The following is an 18,406-nucleotide window of genomic DNA, read 5'->3' on the forward strand; positions in this document are numbered from 1 at the left end:
CGACATTTCCCGTTCTTTTCCCCTCACGTTTCCCCTTTTTTCCCCTCACATTTCCCACTTTTTCCCCTCACGTTTCCCACTTTTCCCCCCTCTCATTTCCTACTTTTCCCCCTCACATTTCCCACTTTTCCCCTGACATTTCCTACTTTTTTCCCCTCACATTTCCCACTTTTCCCCCTCTCATTTCCCACTTTTCCCCCGACATTTCCCACTTTTCCCCCGACATTTCTCGCTCTTTTCCCCTCACATTTCCCACTTTTCCCCCTCACATTTCCCCCCTTTTTCCCCTCACGTTTCCTGCCGTTTTCCCCTCACATTTCCCAGTTTTTTCCCCTCACATTTCCTGCTCTTTTTCCCCTCACATTTCCCAATTTCTCCCCCTCACATTTCCTACTTTTCCCCCTCATGTTTCCCACCCTTTTCCCCCTCACATTTCCCAGTTTTTCCCCCTCACATTTCCTGCCATTTTCCCCTCGCATTTCCCATATTTTCCACTCACATTTCCTGCTCTTTTTTCTCTCACCTTTCCTACTCTTTCCCCCCACATTTCCCAATTTTCCCCCCTCACATTTCCTACTTTTTCCCCTCACGTTTCCCGCCCTTTTTCCCCTCTCCTTTGCCGCCAATTTTCCCTCACATTTCCCAGTTTTTCCTGCCTTTTTCCCCCCTTACGTTTCCAGCACTTTTCCCCATTTCCCACCCTTTTCCCCTCACATTTCTCGCTTTTTCCCAAATCTTACCCTCCATCTTCCCTTCAGGTTTCTGCTGTCTTGACCCCTCACGTTTCCCGCCCCTTTTCCCCCCTCACATTTCCCACTTTTTCCCCTCACATTTCCCCCATTTCCCCTCACATTTCCCCCTTTTTCCCCCTAACATTTCCCACTTTTTCCCCTCACATTTCCCAATTTCCCCCTCACATTTCCCCCTTTTTCCCCTCACATTTCTCGCTTTTTCCTAAATCTTACCCTCCATCTTCCTTCAGGTTTCTGCTGTCTTGACCCCTCACGTTTCCCGCCCTTTTCCCCTCACATTTCCCACCCTTTCCCCCTCACGTTTCCCACTTTTTCTCCTCACATTTCCCCCTTTTCCCCTCACATTTCCCCCTTTTCCCCTCACGTTTCCCACTTTTTCCCCTCACATTTCCCACTTTTTCCCCTCACATTTCCCACTTTTTCCCCTCACATTTCCCACTTTTTCCCCTCACATTTCCCCCTTTTCCCCTCACATTTCCCCCTTTTTCCCCTAACATTTCCCACTTTTTCCCCTCACATTTCCCAATTTTCCCCTCACATTTCCCCCTTTTTCCCCTCACATTTCTCGCTTTTTCCAAATCTTACCCTCCATCTTCCCTTCAGGTTTCTGCTGTCTTGACCCCTCACATTTCCCACCCTTTCCCCCTCACATTTCCCACTTTTTCCCCTCACATTTCCCACTTTTTCCCCTCACATTTCCCCCTTTTTCCCCCTCACATTTCCCACTTTTTCCCCTCACGTTTCCCCCTTTTTCCCCTCACCTTTCCCCCTTTTTCCCCTTACATTTCCCACTTTTTCCCCTCATGTTTCCTGCCCTTTTCCCCTCACATTTCCCCCCTTTTTCCCCTGACATTTCCCGCTCTTTTCCCCTCACATTTCCCACTTTTCCCCCCTCACATTTCCCACTCTTTTTCCCTTCCCGTTTCTCACTTTTTTCTGCTCACATTTCCCACCATTTCTTCCCTCATGCATTTTTCTCCTCTCACATTTTCCCACCCGTTTTCCCTTCAACTTTCCATCTCTTTCCTTTCTCGCGTTTGCTGCCATTTTGTCTCCTCAAGTTTAACACCTTTCTTTTCCCTTTGCGGTTCTCACCTTTTTGCTCCTAACGTTTCTGGCTGCTTTTTCTCTTTGCGTTTCTTGCCACTTTGTTGTCTCATTTCCCACCCATTTCCCCCTCACATTTCCCCCTTTTTCCCCTCACATTTCCCCCTTTTTCCCCTCACATTTCCCCCTTTTCTCCCCTCACATTTCCCCCTTTTCCCCTCACCTTTCCTACCCTTTTCCCCTCACATTTCCCACTTTTTTTCCCCTCACGTTTCCCACCAATTCTTCCCTCATGCCCTTTTTCCCTCTCGCATTTTCCACCCTTTTCTCCTCTCAGGTTTCCAACTATTTCCTTTTTTGCATTTGCCGCCATTTCGCTCCCTCAAGTTTTACACCTTTCTTTTATTCACATTTCTTATCTTTTTTCCTGTAATATTTCTCAGTAATTTTTCTTGTTATGCTTCCTGCTCCTCTGTTGTCTCTTTTCCTGCCTTTTCCCTCTCGCATTTCCTGCCCTTTTTCCCCTCACGTCTCCCAGTTTTCCCCCTCACATTTCCCGCTTTTTCCCCTCACATTTCCCACGTTTTCTTCCCTCGCATTTCCCACCAATTTTTCCCCCGTACCCTTTTTTCCTCACTCACGTTTCCTGCTTTTTTCCTATCCTTTCCTGCTTTTTTCCCCCTCACATTTCCCACCCTTTTTCCTTTCAGGTTTTTGGCTATATCCTTTCTTGCATTTGCCACCGTTTTGTCTCCCAAAGTTTTATGCTTTCTTTTTCCGTTTACGTTTCTCACCTTTTCCCCTAACGTTTCCCACCAATTTTTCCCTTTATATTTCGCGTTGCTTTGCTTTGTCTTTTTCCCACGCATTTTCTCCTCACGTTTCTCGTTCTTTGCCCTCACATTCCTTACCCTTTTCTTTCTTCACGTTTCCCACTTTTTTCCCCCTCCCATTCCCCCTTTTTTCCCCTCACATTTCCCCCCTTTTTCCCTCACATTTCCCCCCCTTTTCCCACTCGCATTTCCCCCCTTTTTCCCTCATATTTTCTCCCTTTTTCCCTCACATTTCCCCCCTTTTTCCCTCACATTTTCTCCCTTTTTCCCTCATATTTCCCCCCTTTTCCCCCTTGCATTTCCCCCCTTTTTCCCTCATATTTTCTCCCTTTTTCTCTCACAATTCCTCTTTTTCTCCCTCATATTTCCCCCCTTTTTCCCCCACATTTCCCCCCTTTTCCCCCTCACATTTCCCCCCTTTTTCCCTCACATTTCCCCCTTTTTCCCTCACATTTCCCCCCTTTTCCCCTCACATTTCCCCCCTTTTCCCCCTCGCATTTCCCCCCTTTTTCCCTCATATTTCCCCCCTTTTCCCCTCACAATTCCCATCTTTTTTTCCCTCACATTTCCCCCTTTTCCCTCACATTTTCTCCCTTTTTCCCTCATATTTCCCCCCTTTTCCCCCTCGCATTTCCCCCCTTTTTCCCACACATTTTCTCCCTTTTTCCCCCACATTTCCCCCCTTTCCCCCTCACATTTCCCCCCTTTTTCCCTCACATTTCCCCCCCTTTTCCCCCACATTTCCCCCCTTTTCCCAGTCGCATTTCCCCCCTTTTTCCCTCACATTTCCCCCCTTTTTCCCTCACATTTCCCCCCTTTTTCCCTCATATTTCCCCCTTTTTCCCTCACATTTCCCCCCTTTACCCCCTCGCATTTCCCCCATTTTCCCTTCCTTTCCCCCATTTTTGTCACATCCCGTTTGCCATCCCCTCGCCCCAAAACCTCCCACCTTTGTCACCCCAACCCTGTGCCACTGCCGCCCTTTGCTGCCGTGTCCCCACCTCACCCCGACCCCGTCAACGTCGCGCCCGCGGTGTCCCCACATCCCCCAGGCGTCCCCGAGCTGTCCCCGAGGTGTCCCCATGTGTCCCCGAGGTGTCCCCAGCTGTCCCCGAGGTGTCCCCAGCTGTCCCCAAGGTGTCCCCGAGCTGTCCCCAGGTGTCCCCAAGGTGTCCCCGAGGTGTCCCCAGGTGTTCCCACATCCCCCAGGTGTCCCCGAGGTGTCCCCAGGTGTCCCCGAGCTGTCCCCTGGTGTCCCCGGGCTGTCCCCAGGTGTTCCCACATCCCCCAGGTGTCCCCAGGTGTCCCCAAGGCATCCCCGAGGTGTCCCCAGGTGTTCCCACATCCCCCAGGTGTCCCCGAGGTGTCCCCAGGTGTCCCCGAGGTGTCCCCAGGTGTCCCCGCGGTGTCCCCAGGTGTCCCCGAGGTGTCCCCAGGTGTCCCCGAGGTGTCCCCAGGGCTGCTCCCCTCGAGCTCACCCCAAACTGTCCCCTCAGTTCCCTCCGTGTCCTTGTGGGGGTGACGCCTGCAGTGGCCCCAGGTGTCCCCAAGCTGTCCCCAAGCTGTCCCCACATCCCCCAGGTGTCCCCGAGGTGTCCCCGAGGTGTCCCCAGGTGTCCCTGAGCTGTCCCCGAGCTGTCCCCAAGCTGTCCCCGTGTCCCCAGGGCTGTCGGGGCTCTTCGAGACCGGGCTGCACCACGCGGGGGGCGCGGCCCCCGACGCCTCCGTCATGAACCTGATCTCGGCGCTGGAGTCACGGGGACCCCAGCCCGGACCCTCGGCCTCGTCCCTCCTGTCCCAGTTCCGCACGCCCTCCTGGCAGACTGGTGGGTCTGGGGGCTTTCATGGGGTGGTGGGGGGTTATCCCCAGTTCTGCGCCCCTTCCTGGCAGACTGGTGGGTCTGGGGGCTTTCATGGGGTGGTGGGGGGTTGTCCCAGTTCCGCACGCCCTCCTGGCAGACTGGTGGGTCTGGGGGCTTTCATGGGGTGCTGGGGGGTTCTCCCAGTTCTGCGCCACTTCCTGGCAGACTGGTGGGTCTGGGGGCTTTCATGGGGTGGTGGGGGGTTCTCCCAGTTCTGTGCCCCTTCCTGGCAGACTGGTGGGTCTGGGGGCTTTCATGGGGTGGTGGCGGGTTGTCCCAGTTCCGCACGCCCTCCTGGCAGACTGGTGGGTCTGGGGGCTTTCATGGGGTGGTGGGGGGCTGTCCCAGTTCTGCGCCCCTTCCTGGCAGACTGGTGGGTCTGGGGGCTTTCATGGGGAGGGGGTTATCCCAGTTCCGCACCCCTTCCTGGCAGACTGGTGGGTCTGGGGGCTTTCATGGGGTGGTGGGGGGTTGTCCCAGTTCTGCGCCCCTTCCTGGCAGACTGGTGGGTCAGGGGGCTTTTTTTGGGGGGGCTCTTTATGCTGCCCTGGTTTTGGGGAGGGTTTTAATTTAATTTCTCACTGGGAGGGGGTCCTGATTTTGTCTTCGTGGGGGTTTGTTCTGCACTGAGGGGGTCCCAACTTAGCCCAGGCTCCTTCTCCTTACCCCAGGGGTCTCCACTCACCCTGGGGGTGTCCCCATTTACCCCTGGGGGGGTCCCCACTTGTACCTGGGTGTCCCCCACTCACCCTGGGGGTGTCCCCCCTACCCTAATGGGGTCCCCACATGTACCTGGGTGTCCCCACTCACCCTGGGGGTGTCCCCATTTTACCCCTGGGGGGGGTCCCCACTTGTACCTGGGTGTCCCCCAGTCACCCCAGGGGTGTCCCCCCTACCCTAATGGGGTCCCCACTTGTACCTGGGTGTCCCCCACTCACCCTGGGGGTGTCCCACCTACCCTAATGGGGTCCCCACGTGTACCTGGGTGTCCCCACTCCCCCTGGGGGTGTCCCCCCTCCTCAAATGGGGTCCCCGTTTGTACCAGGGTGACAAGTGGGGACCCCATTTGGGGAGAGGACCCCAGGAGTGTCCCCATTCTGCCCAAGGCTGTTGCCCCCTCCCCAAATAGGGTCCCCACGTGTACCTGGGTGGCCCCCAGTCACCCTGGGGGTGTCCCCCCTCCTCAAATAGGGTCCCCACGTGTACTTGGGTGTCCCCACTCCCCCTGGGGGTGTCCCCCCTACCCAAATAGGGTCCCCACATGTACCTGGGTGTCCCCCACTCACCCCGGGGGTGTCCCCCCTACCCTAATGGGGTCCCCACGTGTACCTGGGTGTCCCCCAGTCACCCTGGGGGTGTCCCCCCTCCCCTAATAGGGTCCCCACATGTACCTGGGTGTCCCCACTCCCCCTGGGGGTGTCCCCCCCTCCTCAAATGGGGTCCCCGTTTGTACCAGGGTGACAAGTGGGGACCCCATTTGGGGAGAGGACCCCAGGAGTGTCCCCACTCTGCCCAAGGCTGTTGCCCCCTCCCCAAATAGGGTCCCCACTTGTACCTGGGTGTCCCCCAGTCACCCTGGGGGGTGTCCCCCCTACCCTAATGGGGTCCCCACGTGTACCTGGGTGTCCCCCAGTCACCCTGGGGGTGTCCCCCCCTCCTCAAATAGGGTCCCCACGTGTACTTGGGTGTCCCCACTCCCCCTGGGGGTGTCCCCCCTACCCTAATGGGGTCCCCACTTGTACCTGGGTGTCCCCCACTCACCCTGGGGGTGTCCCCCCTCCTCAAATAGGGTCCCCACGTGTACCTGGGTGTCCCCCACTCACCCTGGGGGTGTCCCCCCTCCCCAAATGGGGTCCCCACGTGTACCTGGGTGTCCCCCACTCACCCCGGGGGTGTCCCCCCTACCCCTAATGGGGTCCCCACTTGTACCTGGGTGTCCCCCACTCACCCTGGGGGTGTCCCCCCCTCCTCAAATAGGGGGGGTCCCCACGTGTACTTGGGTGTCCCCACTCCCCCTGGGGGTGTCCCCCCTACCCTAATGGGGTCCCCACGTGTACCTGGGTGTCCCCCACTCACCCTGGGGGTGTCCCCCCTACCCTAATGGGGTCCCCACTTGTACCTGGGTGACCCCCAGTCACCCTGGGGGTGTCCCCCCTCCCCAAATAGGGTCCCCACGTGTACCTGGGTGTCCCCACTCCCCCCTGGGGGTGTCTCCTGGGTGCCCCCACTCCCCCCAGTCCCCTTCCCCTCTCTCCTGCGCCCTCACCCCGTCGTTTCGCCCCTCGGCAGCCATGCACACTCCAGCTCCGGCCGAACTCTTCATCTCGGGAGCCCTTCCCGGCTCGGGCACCTTCCCGTCCTCGTCGGCGCTCGGCCCCTACCAGCACCCGGCGTCCTTCGGCGGCCGCAGCTTCCCGGTGGGATCCCCGCTGAGCCTCCCCGAGGCCGCCTTCAGCCCCGGCTCCAACGGGCTGCTGTCCCCCCACGACCCGCTGCTGCACATCAAACCCACGCAGCCCGCCGTGCCCTCCTCGCTGGGCTTCGACCGCCTGGGCTCGGCCGTGCTGGGCTCGGCGCTGCCCGCCCAGACCCCTCCGTACCGGCCCGCTCCCAGTTCGTCCCAGTTCAAACCTGCTGGCCGCCACCGAGCAGCCCCCTCAGCTCTACAACGCGCCCGTTTTCGGCGGCGCCAACGCGGCGGGCGGCGGCGATCGCGCCATATCGCGACAGGACAGCGTCATCAAGCACTACCAGCGGCCCGGCGCGGCACAGCCGCAGTTGCCGCCGGCGCCGGGCTTGCAGCACTACCTGAGCTGCGGCGGCTCCTACCAGCAGGTGCCCGCTCACCGCGCCCCGCTGTCCTGCAGCCCGCTGGGCGAGCAGTCGCCCGCCAGCTCCGAGGGCTCGCAGCAGCCCCCCAAGGCCGCGCCCGCCGCGCCGCGCCCCGAGCCGGGCTACCGGCCCATCATCCAGTCGCCGGGCTACTCCGGCGGCGCCGCCGGCGCGGCGGGCAACGGCGGCGCGGGCGGCGGCAACGGCGGCAAGTCCAAGAGCTACTCGGCGTCGCGGCAGCCGCCGCGCTCCACCAACACGCCCAAGTGCCAGAGCAGCTACACGCCCCAGCACGCCCAAGCCCAGCTCCGTCATCGCCAGCCAGTCGCCGGCCTACTCGCCGGGCCAGCCCCCGCAGAGCCTGCTAGCCATGGGGGGAGCCCCCGGCTACAACGCGCCCGGGGCGCCCCAAAGCCTGGCGGGGGGCGGCGCAGCCCGCGGCGGGGTTCAGCGGAGGGCAGGGGGGGGACATGGGCGGCAAAGCCGGCGGCTACCAGGGCGGGGGGCAAGCCGGCGGGCAAGGGGGGCTACAGCCCTGCGTCAGCGGCGCGGGCACCTACTCGCCCGAGCAGCTGCAGGCGTTGCCCTACGGCGTCCAGCCCGAGGGGGGACAAGCGGGGGGCTACGGGCCGCCGGCCCCCTCGCAGGGCTTGCCCACCGCCAGCCCCTCGCTGACCTACAGCACCGGCCACTCGCCCGCCATGCCCGGGCCGCCGCTGCCCTACGCCGGCCTGGGGGGGTCCAGCCCGTCGCCCATCATCCGCCCGCTGCAGTCGCCGCCGGCCGCCCGGCCGCAGAGCGGCGCGTCCCCGGGCCAGTCGCAGAAGTACCTGGGCTCGGTGCTGTCGCCGTCCTTCATGGCCCCGCAGGGCTACGGGGCTGCTCCGGGCGGGGGGGCTCGAGCGGCAGCCGCCCCCCGCCCCGCCGGGGGCACCCCCGAGTTTCGGCAAGGGGGCCAAAGGCGAGGCGGAGCTGCTGGCGGCGGAGCGCAGCGAGGACGAGGATTTCCTGATCCAGCACCTGCTGCAGGCGCCCAGCCCGCCCCGAGAGGGGCTGGGGGGCTGCGAGGAGCGCCCCAAAACTCTGGGGGGCTACGGCGGGGCGCTGGGCAAGGAGGAGCGCTACCAGCTGCAGAGCGTCATCCGGCCCAACTCCAACCTGGAGGCGCCGCTGGAGCTGGCGCTGCTCAAGGAGAAGAAGAAGCCGGAGAGAGGCAAAGAATTCGGGGGGCCAGCGGAGGAGGAGGGGGCGGCGAGGTGGCGGCCACCTCGGTGGTCCACTACGGCCACCAGCCGCCGCCCACGCTGGACACGTACGAGCTGAAGAAGCCGCCCGAGCACCTGTCCGGCGGCAAGGAGCTGGGCCAGCCGCCGCCGCCGCACTCGTACCTGCCCAAAACCCCCGAGCACGGGCGGCTGGTGGGCGAGGGGCCCCCGCTGGAGCCCCACAACCTCCTGCTGGACCCCTCCCCGGAGCTTGGGGGGTCGCTGCTGCCCTCGGTGCTCACCACACCCAGAGCCAGCTGCACGCCCGGCCCCAAGGCGAGGCCCCCGCTGGACGTTCACCTGCTGGAGCAGCAGAGGATGCCGCCCCCGCCGCCGCCTCCTCCGCCGCCCCCCGCCGCCCCCTCGGCCGCCCCGGCCCCTCCGGCCGCCCCGTCCCCGCAGCTGCTGCTGGAAGCTCACCTGCACCAGGTGCGCTCGCAAGGGCTGGACCCCCAGGCCCCGCCGCCGCTGCCCCCCGACTCCATGGAGGTGTTGCCCCCTCCCCAGGAAATCCAGGACTTCTTGGGCCCCCCTTGGGCTTGGAACCGCACCTGGGGCAGAGCGCGGGCGTGCAGGGACCACCTGGGCACCTGCTGGACCCCGAGGGGGGGGTCCCGGCCGTGCCCCCCGAAGCCAAGGACCAGTTTTCGGAAGGGGGGAGCCCGCGGGGGGCAAGGGGCGTTTCGTGCCCCTCACCTCCATCTGCTTCCCGGACGCTCTGCTGCAGGACGAGGACCGCGGCTTCTTCCCCGGCATGGAGGACATGTTCGGCCCCCCGCCCGAGGATTTCCCCAAGCCCAGCGAGGAGGAGGAGGAGGAAGGCAGCGCCAACGCCGCCGGGCTGGAGGCGCGGCCCGAGGGGATGAAACCGCCCCCTCCCTACGATATGGGGCAGAGCTACCCCTCGTTCTGCCCGCAGGACGGGGGGGCCGCTGGGGACCCCCCCCAGCTGGGGCTGGAGCCCCCCAAGCACGAGTTGCCCTCCACGGTGAACGCGGAACCGCTGGGCTTAATCCAGAGCACCGGCGACGGGGGTCCCAAACCCCCTCCCCCGCCTCTCAGCACCCCTTTATTCTGCTCCTCCAAACCCAAGAAGCTGCTGAAAACGTCATCCTTCCACCTGCTGCGCAAGCGGGACCCCTTCCCACCCCCCAAAAAAACCTACGCGCAGGAGTACGAGTTCGAGGACGACGAGGATAAAGCCGACGTGCCCGCCGACATCCGCCTCAACTCGCGGCGGCTCCCGGACCTGCTGCCCGACCTCATCTCCAGCTGCCGCCGGCCACCTCTCACCCCCATGGGCGACATCGACTTCTGTCCCCACCCCGGCGCCCACCCCCGCTCCCAAGAAGCGCGGCCGCAAACCCACCAAGCCCAAGCGGGAAGGGCCCCCCCGGCCCCGGGGCAGGCCGAGGATCCGGCCCCTGGAGCCGCCCGGCTTCCCCGAGGGAGCCAAGAGGCCGCGGGGCCGGGGCAGGGGACGGGGCAAGAAGGGCACGGAGGACGGAGAGGGGATGGAGCCGCTCCGGCCGCTCAAGGTGAGAGGGTGTGGTCCTAAAATGACCCCAAATCGGGGTTTGGGGGGGTTTGGTGTGCTCGGGATGGTCCAAAATGACCAAAAATCTGGGTTTTGGGGGGTTTGGTGTGCTCGGGATGGTCCAAAATGACCAAAAATCTGGGTTTTGGGGGGTTTGGTGTGCTCGGGATGGTCCCAAAGTGACTCAAAATTTGGGTTTGGTGGGGTTAAATGTGCTTCAAATGGTCCTAAAACGACCCTAAATCGGGGTTTGGGGGGGTTTGGTGTGCTTGGGATGGTCCAAAATGACCCCAAATTGGGGTTTGAGGGGTTAAATGTGCTTCAAATGGTGCTAAAATGATCCAAAATTGGAGTTTGGGGGGGTTTGGTGTGCTCGGGATGGTCCCGAAATGACCCCGGGGGGGTTAAATGTGCTTAAAATGGTCCTAAAATGACCCAGAATTGGGGTTTGGGGGGTTTGGTGTGCTCGGGATGGTCCCGAAATGACCCCAAATTGGGGTTTGAGGGGTTAAATGTGCTTCAAATGGTGCTAAAATGCTCCAAAATTGGAGTTTGGGGGGGTTTGGTGTGTTCGGAATGGTCCCGAAATGACCCCGGGGGGGTTAAATGTGCTTAAAATGGTCCTAAAATGACCAAAAATCGGGGTTTTGGGGGTTTGGTGTGCTCGGGATGGTCCCAAAGTGACCCAAAATTGGGGTTTGGAGGATTTGGTGTGTTCGGAATGGTCCCGAAATGACCCCAAATTTGGGTTTGGGGGGGTTTAAATGTGCTTCAAATGGTCCTAAAATGACCCAAAATCAGGGTTTGGGGGGGTTTGGTGTGCTTGGAATGGTTCAAAATGACCCAAAATTGGGGTTTGGAGGGTTTGGTGTGATCGGGATGGTCCCGAAATGACCCCAAATTGGGGTTTGGGGGGGTTAAATGTGCTTCAAATGGTCCTAAAATGACCCAGAATTGGGGTTTGGGGGGGTTTGGTGTGCTCGGGATGGTCCCGAAATGACCCCGGGGGGGTTAAATGTGCTTCAAATGGTCCTAAAATGATCCAAAATCGGGTTTTTGGGGGGTTTGGTGTGCTCGGGATGGTCCCAAAGTGACCCAAAATTGGGGTTTGGGGGGGTTTGGTGTGCTCGGGATGGTCCCGAAATGACCCCAAATTGGGGTTTGGGGGGGTTAAATGTGCTTCAAATGGTCCTAAAATGACCCAGAATTGGTGTTTGGGGGGTTTGGTGTGCTCGGGATGGTCCAAAATGACCAAAAATCGGGGTTTTTGGGGGGTTTGGTGTGCTCGGAATGGTCCAAAATGACCCAAAATTGGGGTTTTGGGGTGTTTGGTGTGCTCGGGATGGTCCGAAATGACCCAAAATCGGGGTTTGGGGGGGTTTGGTGTGCTCGGGATGGTCCCGAAATGACCCCAAATTGGGGTTTGGGGGTTTAAATGTGCTTCAAATGGTCCTAAAATGACCCAGAATTGGGGTTTGGGGGGTTTGGTGTGCTCGGGATGGTCCAAAATGACCAAAAATCGCGGTTTTGGGGGGTTTGGGGTGCTCAGAATGGTCCAAAGTGACCCAAAATTGGGGTTTTGGGGTTTAAGTGTGCTCAGAGTGGTCCAAAATTGGGGTTTTGGGGGGTTTGGGGGGATTTGGGTTGCTCAGGATGGTCCAAAGTGACCCAAAATTGGGGTTTTGGGGTTTAAGTGTGCTCAGGATGGTCCAAAATTCCCCAAAATTGGGGTTTTGGGGAGATTTGGTGTGCTCAGAATGGTCCAAAATTGGGGTTTTGGGGAGATTTGGGGTGCTCAGAATGGTCCAAAGTGACCCAAAATTGGGGTTTTCGGGGGTTTGGGGGAGTTTGGTGTGCTCAGGTTGGTCCAAAGTGACCCAAAATTGGGGATTTGGGGTTTAAGTGTGCTCAGAATGATCCAAAATTCCCCAAAATCAGGGTTTTGGGGGGTTTGGTGTGCTTGGGATGGTCCCAAAATTCCCCAAAATCGGGGTTTTGGGGTTCAAGTGTTCTCAGAATGGTCCCAAAATGATCCAAAATTGGGGTTTTGGGTTTTAAGTGTGCTCAGAATGGTCCAATGTGACCCACAATTGGGGTTTGGGGGGTTTTGAGGGCTTTGGGGTTCTCAGAATGATCCAAAATTCCCCAAAATTGGGGTTTTGGGAGGTTTGGGGGAGTTTGGTGTGCTCAGAATGGTCCAAAGTGACCCAAAATTGGAGTTTTGAGGGGTTTGGGGTTCTCAGAATGATCCAAAATTCCCCAAAATTGGGATTTGGGGGGTTTTGAGGGCTTTGGGGTTCTCAGAATGATCCAAAATTCCCCAAAATTGGGGTCCCCCCCCCCGCAGATCACAATGAGTGTGTCCAAGGGGGTTGAGGAGGGGTCACTGGGGGTAACTGGTCCATACTGGTCCATACTGGTCCAAACTGGTCCAAACTGGTCCAAACTGGTCCATACTGGTCCAAACTGGTCCATACTGGTCCATACTGGTCCATACTGATCCAAACTGGTCCAAACTGGTCCATACTGATCCATACTGGTCCGTACTGGTCCATACTGGTCCAAACTGGTCCATACTGGTCCAAACTGGTCCATACTGGTCCAAACTGGTCCATACTGGAGCCTCCTGACCCCCCCAGATCAAACTGGCTGTGTCCATGGGGTGGTGACAGTTAGATCAATGCATCCCAGTACAAACCAGTAGAAACCAGTACAAACCAGTAACCCCTTTTCTCCCCCCGCAGATCAAGCTGGCCGTGTCCATGGATGGATCAATGCATCCCAGTACAAACCAGTACAAACCAGTACAAACCAGTACAAACCAGTAACCCCTTTTCTCCCCCTGCAGATCAAGCTGGCCGTGTCCATGGATGGGTCAGGGTATCCCAGTACAAACCAGTACAAACCAGTAACCCCTTTTCTCTCCCCGCAGATCAAGCTGGCCGTGTCCATGGGGGGTTATGGATGGATCAATGCGTCCCAGTACAAACCAGTACAAACCAGTAACCCCTCTTTTCCCCCCGCAGATCAAACTGGCTGTGTCCATGGATGGATCAGGGTATCCCAGTACAAACCAGTACACACCAGTACAAACCAGTAACCCCTTTTCTCCCCCCGCAGATCAAGCTGGCCATGTCCATGGATGGATCAATGCGTCCCAGTACAAACCAGTACAAACCAGTACAAACCAGTACACACCAGTACACACCAGTAATCCTCTTTTATTCCCCCCGCAGATCAAGCTGGCCGTGTCCAAGCCGGAGCCCTCTCCCGTGCCCGGCCCCGTCCCCGTTCCCGGCGCGCCGGGGCCGTTCCCGGAGGCGCCGCCGGAGCCGTCGCCGTCGCAGAGCCGCGCCAAGCAGCGGCTGCGCGAGGCCGAGGAGAAGCAGCCCGAGGTGAAGTCGGGCTTCATGGCCTCCTTCCTGGACTTCCTCAAGTCGGGCAAGCGGCAGCCGCCGCCCGGCAGCCCCTGCAAGCCCCCCAAGGCGGGCGCGGCGCAGGGCTTCGCCGCCGGCGTGCTGGGGGGGGCCCCTGGAGGGCGGCGAGGGCGAGGGGCTGGTGATGGCGTGCCCGTCGCCCTGCAAGCGCCTGGACGAGGAGCTCAAGAGGAACCTGGAGACGCTGCCCTCGTTCTCCAGCGACGAGGAGGACTCGGTCAGCAAGAACCAGGACCTGCAGAAGAGCATCAGCTCGGCCATCTCGGCGCTGGACGAGCCCCCCCGAGCGCAGGGAGCCCCCCGAGGCGCACGGTGAGAGCTGCCAGGACCTGCCAGGGGTTCACAGGGAGCTGCCAGGACCTGCCAGGGGTTCATAGGGACCTTCCAGGACCTGCCAGGGGTTCATAGGGAGCTGCCAGGGGTTCATAGGGACCTGCCAGGACCTGCCAGGGGTTCAGAGCAACCTGCCAGGGGTTCACAGGGAGCTTCTAGGACCTGCCAGGGGTTCATAGGGAGCTGCCAGGACCTGCCAGGGGTTCACAGGGAGCTGCCAGGACCTGCCAGGGGTTCAGAGCGACCTGCCAGGACCTGCCAGGGGTTCATAGGGACCTGCCAGGGGTTCACAGGGAGCTGCCAGGACCTGCCAGGGGTTCACAGGGAGCTGCCAGGACCTGCCATGGGTTCATAGGGAGCTGCCAGGGGTTCATAGGGAGCTGCCAGGACCTGCCAGGGCTTCAGAGCAACCTGCCAGGACCTGCCAGGGGTTCATAGGGAGCTGCCAGGGGTTCACAGGGAGCTTCTAGGAGCTGCCAGCGGTTCATAGGGACCTGCCAGGACCTGCCAGGGCTTCATAGGGACCTGCCAGGACCTGCCAGGGCTTCATAGGGACCTGCCAGGAGCTGCCAGGGGTTCATAGGGAGCTGCCAGGACCTGCAGAAGAGCATCAGCTCGGCCATCTCGGCGCTGGACGAGCCCCTCGAGCGCAGGGAGCCCCCCGAGGCGCACGGTGAGAGCTGCCAGGACCTGCCAGGGGTTCATAGGGACCTGCCAGGGGTTCACAGGGAGCTGCCAGGGGTTCACAGGGAGCTTCTAGGAGCTGCCAGGGATTCATAAGGAGCTGCCAGGACCTGCCAGGGGTTCATAGGGAGCTGCCAGGACCTGCCAGGGGTTCATAGGGACCTGCCAGGACCTGCCAGGGCTTCATAGGGAGCTGCCAGGACTTACCAAAGGTTCATAGGTGCCTTCCAGGACCTGCCAAGGGCTCGTAGGGACCTGCCAGGACCCATAGAGACATTCCAAGTGTTCATATGGACCTTCCAGGACCTTCCAGGTGTTCATAGGGACCTGCCAGGACCCATAAAGAGTATCCAGGGGTTTCTAGAAACCTTCCAGGACCATCCAGGGCTTCATGGTGACCTTCCAGGACTTGCCAAGGGTTCATAGGGGCCTTCCAGGGCTTCATGGTGACCTTCCAGGACCTTCCATTGATTCGTAGGGACCTTCCAGGGGTTCCCAAGATCCTTCCAGGACCTGCCAGGGTTCATAGCAACCTTCCAGGACCCACATAGGGACCTACCAAGGGTTCCCAGGAACCTTCCAGGACCTTCCAGGGGTTCATGAGGACATTTCAGGGGTTCATGGTGACCTTCCAGGACCTGCCATGGCTTCATGGGGACCTGCCAGGATCCATAGAGAGCCTCCAGGGATTCATAGGGACCTGCAGGACCTTCCAGGGATTCATGGTGCCCTGCCAGGACCTGCCAAGGGTTCATTGGGACCTTCCAGGACCTGCCATTGATTCATAGGGGTGCATAGGGACCTTCCAGGACCTGCCATTGATTCATAGGGGGGCATAGGGACCTTCCAGGACCTGCTGGGGTACCCATGCGCCTTCCAGGACCTTTCCATGCCCCTTCCAGGACCTGCTGGGGTACCCGTTCCCCTTCCAGCACCTGCTGGGGTACCCATGACCCTTCCAGGACCTGCTGGAGTACCCATGACCCTTCCAGGACCCTTCCATGTCCCTTCCAGCACCTGCTGGGGTAGCCATGACCCTTCCCATTCCCCTTCCAGGACCTGCTGGGGTACCCATGACCCTTCCCGTTCCCCTTCCAGGACCTGCTGGGGTAGCCATGACCCTTCCCATTCCCCTTCCAGGACCTGCTGGGGTACCCATGACCCTTTCCATTCCCCTTCCAGCACCTGCTGGGGTACCCATTCCCCTTCCAGGACCTGCTGGGGTACCCATGCCCCTTCCAGGACCTGCTGGGATACCCATGCCCCTTCCCATTCCCCTTCCAGCACCTGCTGGGGTACCCATGACCCTTCCAGGACCTGCTGGGGTACCCATGACCCTTTCCATTCCCCTTCCAGCACCTGCTGGGGTACCCATTCCCCTTCCAGGACCTGCTGGGGTACCCATGCCCCTTCCAGCACCTGCTGGGGTACCCATGACCCTTCCCATTCCCCTTCCAGGACCTGCTGGGGTACCCATGACCCTTCTATTCCCCTTCCAGGACCTGCTGGGGTACCCATTCCCCTTCCAGGACCTGCTGGGGTACCCATTCCCCTTCCAGGACCTGCTGGGGTACCCATGCCCCTTCTATTCCCCTTCCAGGACCTGCTGGGGTACCCATGACCCTTCCCATTCCCCTTCCAGGACCTGCTGGGGTACCCATGCCCCTTTCCATTCCCCTTCCAGGACCTGCTGGGGTACCCATGACCCTTCTATTCCCCTTCCAGCACCTGCTGGGGTACCCGTTCCCCTTCCAGGACCTGCTGGGATACCCATGCCCCTTCCAGGACCTGCTGGGATACCCATGCCCCTTCCCATTCCCCTTCCAGCACCTGCTGGGGTACCCGTTCCCCTTCCAGGACCTGCTGGGATACCCATGCCCCTTCCAGGACCTGCTGGGATACCCATGCCCCTTCCCATTCCCCTTCCAGCACCTGCTGGGGTACCCATGACCCTTCCAGGACCTGCTGGGGTACCCATGACCCTTCTATTCCCCTTCCAGGACCCGTCTGACTCTGTTTTTCCCCCCCCCCACAGCCGCCCCCCCCGCCGGAGGATCCCCCCCCGCCCCCTCCCCCCGCCCCCCCGGAGCCCCCCCAGCCCGACCCCCCCCCCCGCGGCCCCCCCGGGCTCGCCGCCGCCGCCGCCCCGGGGCCGGGGCCGGGGCCGGGGCCGGGGCCGGGGCCGGGCCGGGGGCGTCCCCGAGCCCCCCCCGGGCGTCGCCGGAGGCGCCGGAGCCGCCGGAGCGGCCGCTGCACCTGGCCCAGAAACAGGGAACGGCCGCCGTGTGCGGGGACACCAGCGACGAGGAGGAGAGCGGCGGAGAGGGCATCTTCAGGGAGAGGGACGAGTTCGTGGTGCGCGTGGAGGACATCCCCGCCCTCAAGGTGACCCTGGGACGGGACTGGGAGGGACTGGGACAGACTGGGATGGAACTGGGACAAACTGGGATGGACTGGGAATGGACTGGGAATGAGGAGATGGCACTGGGAGGGACTGGGAGGGAGCAGGGAGAGGGCATCTTCAGGGAGAGGGACGAGTTCGTGGTGCGCGTGGAGGACATCCCCGCCCTCAAGGTGACCCTGGGACGGACTGGGAGGGACTGGGATGGACTGGGATGGAACTGGGAGGGACTGGGATGGACTGGGAGTCACTGGGATGGACTGGGAATGGACTGGGGTTGAGGAGATGGCACTGGGGCACAGCGGGGAGAGGGCATCTTCAGGGAGAGGGACGAGTTCGTGGTGCGCGTGGAGGACATCCCCGCCCTCAAGGTGACCCTGGGACGGACTGGGAGGGACTGGGATGGAACTGGGATGGGACTGGGACAAACTGGGATGGACTGGGATGGACTGGGAGTGACTGGGATGAACTGGGAGGGACTGGGAGTGAGGAGATGGCACTGGGAGTGACTGGGAGGGAGCAGGGAGAGGGCATCTTCAGGGAGAGGGACGAGTTCGTGGTGCGCGTGGAGGACATCCCCGCCCTCAAGGTGACCCTGGGACGGGACTGGGAGGGACTGGGATGGAACTGGGACAAACTGGGATGGACTGGGATGGAACTGGGATGGACTGGGATGGACTGGGATGGACTGGGAATGAAGAGATGGCACTGGGGCACAGCGGGGGAGAGGGCATCTTCAGGGAGAGGGACGCGTTCGTGGTGCGCGTGGAGGACATCCCCGCCCTCAAGGTGACCCTGGGACGGACTGGGACAGACTGGGATGGAACTGGGATGGACTGGGAGGGACTGGGATGGACTGGGAGGGACTGGGATGGACTGGGAGGGACTGGGAGGGACTGGGAGTGAGCAGGGAGAGGGCATCTTCAGGGAGAGGGACGAGTTCGTGGTGCGCGTGGAGGACATCCCCGCCCTCAAGGTGACCCTGGGACGAACTGGGAGGGACTGGGACAGACTGGGATGGAACTGGGATGAACTGGGATGGACTGGGATGAACTGGGAGGGACTGGGAATGAGGAGATGGCACTGGGAGGGAGCAGGGAGAGGGCATCTTCAGGGAGAGGGACGAGTTCGTGGTGCGCGTGGAGGACATCCCCGCCCTCAAGGTGACCCTGGGACGGACTGGGAGGGACTGGGACAGACTGGGATGGACTGGGACAAACTGGAGGGACTGGGATGGACTGGGAGGGACTGGGATGGACTGGGAGGGACTGGGAGGGAGCAGGGAGAGGGCATCTTCAGGGAGAGGGACAAGTTCGTGGTGCGCGTGGAGGACATCCCCGCCCTCAAGGTGACCCTGGGACGGACTGGGAGGGGACTGGGACAGACTGGGATGGACTGGGACAAACTGGGAGGGACTGGGATG

The 18,406-nt window shown here is 61.0% G+C and overlaps 1 protein-coding gene across 1 annotated transcript in view; it reads left to right on the plus strand.

The window, feature by feature from the left end:
* PRR12 (proline rich 12) overlaps positions 1-18,406 on the plus strand; it is a 45,566-nt gene that overhangs the window by 9,738 nt on the left and 17,422 nt on the right. The window contains 14 exon segments of the mRNA XM_068178270.1: positions 4,297-4,458; positions 6,784-7,111; positions 7,113-7,610; positions 7,612-7,846; positions 7,848-8,204; positions 8,236-8,571; positions 8,574-9,114; positions 9,117-9,244; positions 9,247-9,909; positions 9,911-10,129; positions 13,365-13,624; positions 13,626-13,877; positions 14,462-14,571; positions 16,618-16,967. Of these exon segments, the coding sequence (XP_068034371.1) occupies positions 4,297-4,458; positions 6,784-7,111; positions 7,113-7,610; positions 7,612-7,846; positions 7,848-8,204; positions 8,236-8,571; positions 8,574-9,114; positions 9,117-9,244; positions 9,247-9,909; positions 9,911-10,129; positions 13,365-13,624; positions 13,626-13,877; positions 14,462-14,571; positions 16,618-16,967 (4,439 nt within the window).

This window comes from Anomalospiza imberbis, unplaced genomic scaffold (assembly GCF_031753505.1).
Source record: "Anomalospiza imberbis isolate Cuckoo-Finch-1a 21T00152 unplaced genomic scaffold, ASM3175350v1 scaffold_287, whole genome shotgun sequence".
NCBI classification, from domain to species: Eukaryota; Metazoa; Chordata; class Aves; order Passeriformes; family Viduidae; genus Anomalospiza; species Anomalospiza imberbis.